This window comes from Uranotaenia lowii, chromosome 2 (assembly GCF_029784155.1).
Source record: "Uranotaenia lowii strain MFRU-FL chromosome 2, ASM2978415v1, whole genome shotgun sequence".
Lineage (NCBI taxonomy): Eukaryota > Metazoa > Arthropoda > Insecta > Diptera > Culicidae > Uranotaenia > Uranotaenia lowii.
In genome coordinates, this window is record NC_073692.1 from 12,842,535 (window position 1) to 12,850,514 (window position 7,980).

General features: G+C 37.5%; 1 protein-coding gene across 1 annotated transcript; it reads right to left on the reverse strand.

Annotated features, from left to right (window-relative positions):
- Window positions 1–5,486: 5,486 nt before the first annotated feature.
- On the reverse strand, window positions 5,487–6,810 carry LOC129747303 (odorant receptor coreceptor-like). The gene is made up of 3 exons (XM_055741449.1): window positions 6,313–6,810; window positions 5,802–6,252; window positions 5,487–5,733 (listed from the first exon to the last, which is right to left on the reverse strand). The coding sequence occupies exons 1-3, from the start codon at window positions 6,753–6,755 to the stop codon at window positions 5,527–5,529; spliced, it is 1,101 nt and encodes a 366-aa protein (XP_055597424.1). The 5' UTR covers window positions 6,756–6,810; the 3' UTR covers window positions 5,487–5,526.
- Between the last annotated feature and the right edge of the window lie 1,170 nt (window positions 6,811–7,980).

Below are 7,980 nucleotides of genomic sequence, written 5' to 3' on the forward strand. Positions count from 1 at the left end.
TAACATAATTCACATGTACTTGTACAGCATTTTTCCGGCTGAATCTACTTTTTTACGCAGTGTCCGTTTTACCCAATGATGCAAAAAAGTGATTTGCAAAGCATGTTTTAAATAGCTATAAAAACACTAACATTACACGTTATGAGCACCTACGTAAAAATTCAGATGAATTCTACGTTTCCTTTTTTTCTGAGTGTAATTTTTTTTCTATCTCTCTATATAAAAATGAATGTTTGTCTGTCTATCTGTATGTTCCCTATAAACTATAGGCTTTGGGTTCGGAGATGGTTTATCAATACTTTCAACGATCAACGTGAAATTTTGTGTAGCCTTATTTCAATACCGGGAATGGTTAAACCCCTCCTAATCTAAAAAAAGGGACTCCCATACAAAATTCACAAAAAATTAGCACAATTCGAACAATTTTCGGAAAACACTTAACCGATCAACGAGAAATTTGGTGTAAAGCCCTTTTTCAAGACTTACTTTTTAACCCCTCCGAATCCAGAAAAGTGGTGCTCCCATACAAAATTACAAAAAATAAACAGAATTTTAACAATCCTCGAAGGATTTTTGGTGAAAATCTATGAACTTAAGCGTTTTGAAATAATGAGATGATTTATTGAATTCACCAATAAGTTTTTAAAAAGTTAGATGATAAAAAAGTCACACGTGATGGAAGCCGCGAGACGAAAATTAATTTTGGACACCCTCGTCAAAAACCTGACGTGGTCGGGTTCAAAAATCGCACTATTAAGCAACCAAACCGGACATTGGAGAAGAATGTAGAAGCCACAGGACGGGCCCAGAAGTTCTACAACAAGGTTCTAACGAAGTACGAAGGATGCATCCTCATGGATGACGAAACGTACGTGACGATGAATTTTGGGCGGCTTCCTGGTCAAAACTATTACAAAGCCACTGGACGGGGTGACGTCCCCACCAAGTTCAAATTCGTTTTTGCCGATAAGTTGGCAAGAAAGTGTTTGATCTGGCAAGGTATTTGCAGCTGCGGACGAAAAACACCGGTTTTTGTGAAAAACAACACCATGGACTCCGAAATGTACAAGGAGGAGTGCCTGAAAAAGGTTTTTTTTTCCGTACCTTAGATCTCACAAAGGACTAGTAAAATTTTCGCCAGATTTGGCAAGCTGTCACTACAGCAAAGAGGTACTACAGTGCACTGTGGTCCAAAAGGGCTAAAAGTGGAACTTTTTTCGTAGCGCCTCTGTCTTTTACCTAATCTCTTAAGTGTCTTCAGAACATTTGCTTCTTCAAACATGCTTCATAACTTGAAAGCATCAAAAGTTAGTCAAAGTGCCCTATATTGGTACGTCTCGGTGGTCGAGTGGTTAGCGTGGTAAGACGTTAATCGCTAGACCACTGATGGCATGGGTTCGATTCCTATCTCGGTACTGGGTGTTAAATGTTAATTAAGTTGTCCATGTCATTTGTTCAGTCTGTAAAGCCTAAATCGGCTAAGACGGTGTATGTCTTAAAAAAAAAAAATTGAAAATTCTAACTTTTTTGTTTCAATAGATAGAGCTTTTTTTATACTACAAAGTTGTAGAAAACGTGAAAATATGAAACTTTGTTGAAAACATCAAAACTCTATCTCTTTTCAGAGTAGAGTTATAAAGGTTGATTTTTGAAAGTTATTTAAAAGTTAGTTTTTTAAACTTAACTATAGTTAGATGAGGATTTACATGAACAAGATGTTCTGACCATTTGTTGGAGCATTCAAATCACACGTTTTGCACAAGATTGCAACATTCTACGACGTTTCCTAGACAACTTATTGCAACTTTAAGTTTTATTTTTACTCAATTTCACGAGCATTTATTGCAAAAACGTGCAAGTGAATTTTTGAAACTAATGAACCACATTGAAGCTTGAACTAAGTGCAACAAATTGGTGTTGTTGCCACTTGTCTCCACGCGCTTATATTTGAACACAACAAGCATATATTTGATGTGTTTTACGTGTTTCCATACAACTTTGTAGTATAAAGTAAAGCTCTATCTATTGAAACAAAAAAGTTAGAATTTTCAATTTTTTTATAGGGCACTTTGACTAACTTTTGATGCTTTCAAGTTATGAAGCATGTTTGAAGAAGCAAATGTTCTGAAGACACTTAAGAGATTAGATAAAAGACAGAGGCGCTACGAAAAAAGTTCCACTTTTAGCCCTTTTGGACCACTGTGCAGTGGTATCGAGCCAAAGGGTGGATTTTGTCAAAATCCTGCTCTACCAACCCAACTGCCCTCAATTCCGCCCTATCGAAAAATTTTGGGCAATTGTCAAGCAGAAGATGAAGAAGAATGGTAGGACGACTCGAGATGCAACAGAGATGAAGAGATTGTGAAACAAAATGGCCGCTGGATCAGTGAATAGGGTGTACTCGACTAAAAGTTCGAAATTTCATCATAACAACATTGAAATAATTTTTTTATTATTTTTCCTTTGAAGTGCAATAAAAACCCTACATTTTGGGTACACAACATTTTTATTTCGTTTACATAGCTCCGAGATAGACCCTTTCAATGCGTCCAGATTTTGTGTGATCCATGCTTTAGGTGGGGGCATTGGAGGTCGGAGAAGGTTCTTATTATGGTTTGAGATCCCTTCCTCTCAAGAACCGATCTAGCAAATGGTACCAAATTTGGCGTGGGAGGGTATTTTTGTACGAGAAATATTTCAATTATTATTTGAGGTCCCTTGCCTTTTCCAGCTAAGTAGGGGGAAGGGGCCTCTCTTACAATTTTTTACATAATTTAAAAACTAATCGAACAAATTGAACCATATTTGGTAAGAGATGGTATTAGGGTACGAAAAATGGTTAAATGAGTATTTGGCACCCATATCTCTTCAGATAGGGTGATAGAAAGAGGGGAGGGGCTCCATTACATTTTTTTTGCATAATTGGACAAATAATCGACCAAATGGAACCAAATTTGGCATGGGAGGATATTTGGGAACGATGAATGTTTTTACGATTATTTGGAACTCTCCCTTCCTTTCTATGGGGAAACAGGAAAGAGGCGTTGGGTCTTCCATACAACTTTTTGTATAACTGAAGAACAAATCGAGCAAATGGAAACAAATTTTGCATGGGCTCTTTACTCGTCCAGTGGGAAGAGAGAATAGAGAGGGGGCCCCTGTAAAGTTTTTTACATAACTGGAAAACTATTCAAACAATAGTAATACGAGGAATATTACTACGAAAATTTGAGTCCCCTCCCTTCTTCCTTATGAAGATAAGAAGGAAGGAGAGAGGCTCCTATACAATTTTTTGCTCAACTTGAGAACTTATTTTAGAAATTGAGGGTTTTGCGTACCAAAAAAATGGGTACGATTATTAGAAAAGCCTACCTCCTTCAAGTAGTGGAGGATGGGAAGAAAGAAGGAGATAGGGAGGGGGGGAGGGGCTCCCGTACAGATATTTTTAGCATGAATCGAGCACTTATCTAAATCGAGGGACCATCTTTCATAAAAGAGGTTGTTTGCGTACGAATAATTTTGGCCCCTTCTTTTTTAAGGTGGGGTGAGTAGGAAAGCAGACAATTTTTTTTTTCGTATTTTATTTGGGCATAACTCGAAAACTTATCAAGCAAATGGAGCCTAATGTGGCATGTGACGTTATTTAAATGATAACAATGTTTCAAAGAAAATTTGTGAGCCATACCAGCTAACAAAAACCAAAGATAAAACATTATAATTCAGAATGATAGTGTTAAAATAATTACTTTCAGACTGAGTAATAAGTTGTTCTAAGCACTGAAAGTTTCAGTGCGTAGAACAACTTACTCCCGTTTGTTTCTTGACCCATAGAAAGTTGGTTCCAGAGAAAGTTTAAATTAATTGCTTATCAATATTTATAACATAAAACATGCGTCGAGTGTAATCTTTTGACTCAAGTGCTAATGTTATCCTCTTAGATTCCACTTGGAAAAATTGGAAACACTTTTGGTATACCGCTTCCAGAACAAGACCACTAAAATCAACCGAATCATGATGAATGAAAACGGCTGCCTAATGGCTTCTGGTGTTTCTCGTATCATGACTTCGGATAACCAGATATAATTGATATGCTTTTAGCGTTGAGAAGCTTGGTTCGGCAAAGAGGAAGTTATATTATAAGCAATTATTCTTCCCTCCCCGGCTGCTTCCAGGCATTTGAACTCTCGCTGGAATTCCTAAGAAATCGTCAAGCCACAACATCAACTGAATCGCTGCAGCAAATAAAGTAAGTTTGCAAAGATGTTTTCGAGTTATCTCAACGCGATCCATTGTTTTCTGTGTGATCAACAAAAACTTCAACCACTGCTCTTGAGAATATTATCTTAATGGGTTTATTATGAATGGGTGTTTCCAGTTGGGCCCAATTATCAACCCGGTTTCGTTTGCCAAAATTGGGAAAAATTTTCGCAGAAATATCATTACATCATCTGGTGGTGTTCACGTGAATTCTCCAACGGGAAAAAAAACGAGTTATGATCCGACGCAGCCTTTCTAGGGTACCACTTCTTTCTAGGAATTGACTTCGCGGTAGCCAGCCTTTCGCCAATCTTAACGAGGGATCTTCAGAAGCAAAAAAAAAACTCAATCAACCAGTAGTCCCAACTAGTCGTCGTCGACCTGAAGCGGCTGGAGGAAGCGACAGAAGCTAACCAATTGCGCCTGAAAATTTACATAATTTGATTCAAGATTTCTGCCGTCTTCCTTTTTGATGGAGGAGTTTTCTCCTCGCGAACTAAACCGAAAGAGTATTGACTAGTTCCTCATCCGATCTTCAACCGGCCACTACTACTAGTTTCGTGTTTGGAACGTGAAAGGGTCAATTGTCTGTCACTCAGAAGCAAAAGCAAAACCAGCAACATCAGCATCACCAGCGTCTCGACGAAAAGAAATGTTGTTGATTGGCAAAGTGCTCCTCCAGTTCAGGAGTACGACTCTCCACAACAGTACGTCTGTGCACAATGTTAGATCAATTAAGATTGTCATGTTGGACAGACAGTAGTGCAACTGTTGATGAATGACGACTGGCTGAGTGAGTGACTGGCTGAGTCGAGTGCTCCCGGGGAATTACTCAGTTCCAGCAGCATGCATACATAAATATGATCAATTGGATATTTTTCAGTCATATTCCAAGCATTAGAATTATGCTCTCGTTTAATGGAAGCTAATTACCAATGGAAGTACTGGGGGCCCACTTAAATTTAAAAACAATAATGTCATGGTGTACAGATTGAATTGGGTTGGGACCAGAAAGACTCCCTTTGGGAATATTATAAAAAATTATTGTTCTTAACTAGAAATTATTCTTTTCTTTTTTCAATTTTTAATTTTATGAATGATCTAACTGTTTTCTTTCTTTCCTTTTCAGGTAAATAAACATCTGTTGATTTCGAATACGAATTAGTGAGTATGAAAAACATCAATATTTTGGATGTTCGTCGTGCTTGTGCTTATTTTTTAATTTTCCGGTGCAAAAACAATGTGATCAACTACTTACAGAAAAACTCTCTAAAAATTCTTTTTCAATATCAAATAGTACGAGTACGAGGCTTGAACCACCAAACCCAGTCGCTCGATGTTGACAAAGTAGAATTTGGCCGCGGTAATCCCAGTAGGCCTCTGAGCCCGTCTCATCACCAGTTGCATATCCTTCTGCAAGCCTACTGTTTCCTCGTACCAGGGATGGTGATAGATGGCGTGGCCTACTGCTGCTGCCTGTTTAATTTGAAAAGAAAAAAAAAATTAGGCAAATTGTAAAAAAAAATGTTTCATTGAAGGCTCACGCTTTCACTCAACATGGTTCCGTTGACACAATAAACAACCATCTCTCCCATCAGAACAACAAACAGGATTATTACGGTGACGGCGTTCGGTCCAAAATTGGTGGAGACGTAGAACATCATCAAACACCAAATGAGAATACAATTCAATATCTGATTAATCAGTATAAAGTTGACGGTATCCTCCAAATGTTTGGTGTACTTCAGCGCCAATTTGTGCTGCTCGATTATGGTCCGAAGTTTGGCTTTCCGATTTTTATCCGTCGAAACTTTGTGGAGCTGTCCGATTTCAGATCTAATAAGATCGAAAAGTTTGGTCCCATATTGAATGATCACCAGAATGACCGCACCTTTCATCGAACTCTGATATGCCGAGCAAAATATGGCCGTCGAGCAGAATATCAGATAGACTATGTTGTGAAGCAAGTTCTGACGAATGTCCAACCAGTAAAATCTGTGAACGAAATTACTTAAATTTTAATTTTTCCACATAACAAAATTCAACTTCTCTTACTGTATTTCAACAATCAACAAATATTCGCCTTCGTGCGGAAAGAATAGCTTAAACAAAGTTGAAGCGAAGGGTACACCCAAAAACATCACCACCAAAAATGCGATATAAGCGGCATAACTTTTTGCAAACAGCTCCATCTTCCGGTTGAACGCTCCAATCTCGTTCAAACACTGTCTCGAATCATACAACCCGATAGACTCCCTCAACACTTGGACCAGCTTCCGGAAAGACTCGCCCCTAGTCGCAAAAATCCCAATCGAAATGCACACCTCGGTGAAGAAGATCAACTCTGCAGTATTCCTAGCCAAAGAATCGAAACCTTCCTTTCCGGAACCGAGAATTGCTTTCGGTCCAATGAGAATCAATCCCATCCAAAAGACCACGCCGTAGTAACGGAAAATTTGCCTCCCAGGGGCTTCCCAAAGGCCAATTCGTCGTAACATACCCGTTCCGAATTTTAGAACTTCCAGCTCCGGAGGGAGTCCGGGAACCTTTCCGGGTTCCATCTTCCAATAGACTGAATTTGAATTTCGGGAAAGTCTTCGAAGTTAAAGTTCACATGGGCCATGTTTTAACTATTGGTTCCACCCTGGTATTTGACGAAGAGATGAAAATGGTGGGCCTGTCCGATGCTAATTGGGGCTTACATTTTGATTACATCCTCTGCAAACAGAAGGTTGTCAAAAGGATATCGATTTTGCAATTGAAATCAATTGAAAAAAAGTTCTTGGAGTGTAGAAGACTTTTTGCAAGTTTGAAACTTAAACAATACAAGACAGCAAAATTTAAATTTTTTCGAGGAGCAAAGAACTTAACTAATCAACTTTAATGATTGACTTTCCCGAAGATCGCGGGTAACTTTGGCTACTGAGAAAAAAGTTGTAGAAGTTTTCTCATTTTTTATTTTTTCCAATTTCGAAAAATACGGCAATTTTGACGATTTTGTAAAGAAATTTTAACCCAAATTGAATTTTAGACATTTCTCAAACCATGAGTCCAATCGTTTTGTAATCTTCAACAAAATTCTTGAATGAATTAAAATCTTTAATATCAATACTTGAAGACTTTCTTCAGCGGTGTCAGAATTGTTGTAATGTATATATAAAAATTTCTTAGAACTCTAAATTTTTTTGTTAAGCTATTTATCTCAGAATCCATAATAGGTATCTAGAAATATCTGAATCCTTGATTGGATAGAAGATAATAAATAGTTTCGAAATCAGTTTTTGTTTTTTATGTAGGCTTTTAGTTCATCATTTATCAATTAATTTATGATTTTATCATTTTAACGTTTTACTCAAAATCGAACAATTTCAAAATTTCCACACGCCGTAGCACTAAAACAAGAACTGATAAATAGACACAACATGGCAATTGATTCGAATTCAGGACGCAAAAATCTTCCAGAAACCGTTATTAAAACATAGGCACCAAAAATGCTGTTTCCTAGTGTAATTTAACAAATATTTATCAGTCATATATTTCCATTCCGGATGATTTTTTTTCTACCAGATTTTTTGCGCCCCACGCCCATTAGATTTCTAAATTTTCAGACAAAATTCCTGGAAAAATCCGGGAAATTTTGGGCAAAATTCAGAAATTATTCAAAAAGGAAAAATTTAGAAAAAAAAGGTACCTGCTACCTTTTTTTATGGAAAAACACCAGCA

Coding starts and splice junctions, on each gene's coding strand:
- LOC129747303 (XM_055741449.1), bottom strand. CDS start 6,755: ATGTTACGACGAATTGGCCTTTGGGAAGCCCCTGGGAGGCAAATTTTC. Junction 6,253..6,312: donor TTGTTGATTGTTGAAATACA/GTAAGAGAAGTT, acceptor TTTCGTTCACAG/ATTTTACTGGTTGGACATTC. Junction 5,734..5,801: donor GAACCATGTTGAGTGAAAGC/GTGAGCCTTCAA, acceptor CAAATTAAACAG/GCAGCAGCAGTAGGCCACGC.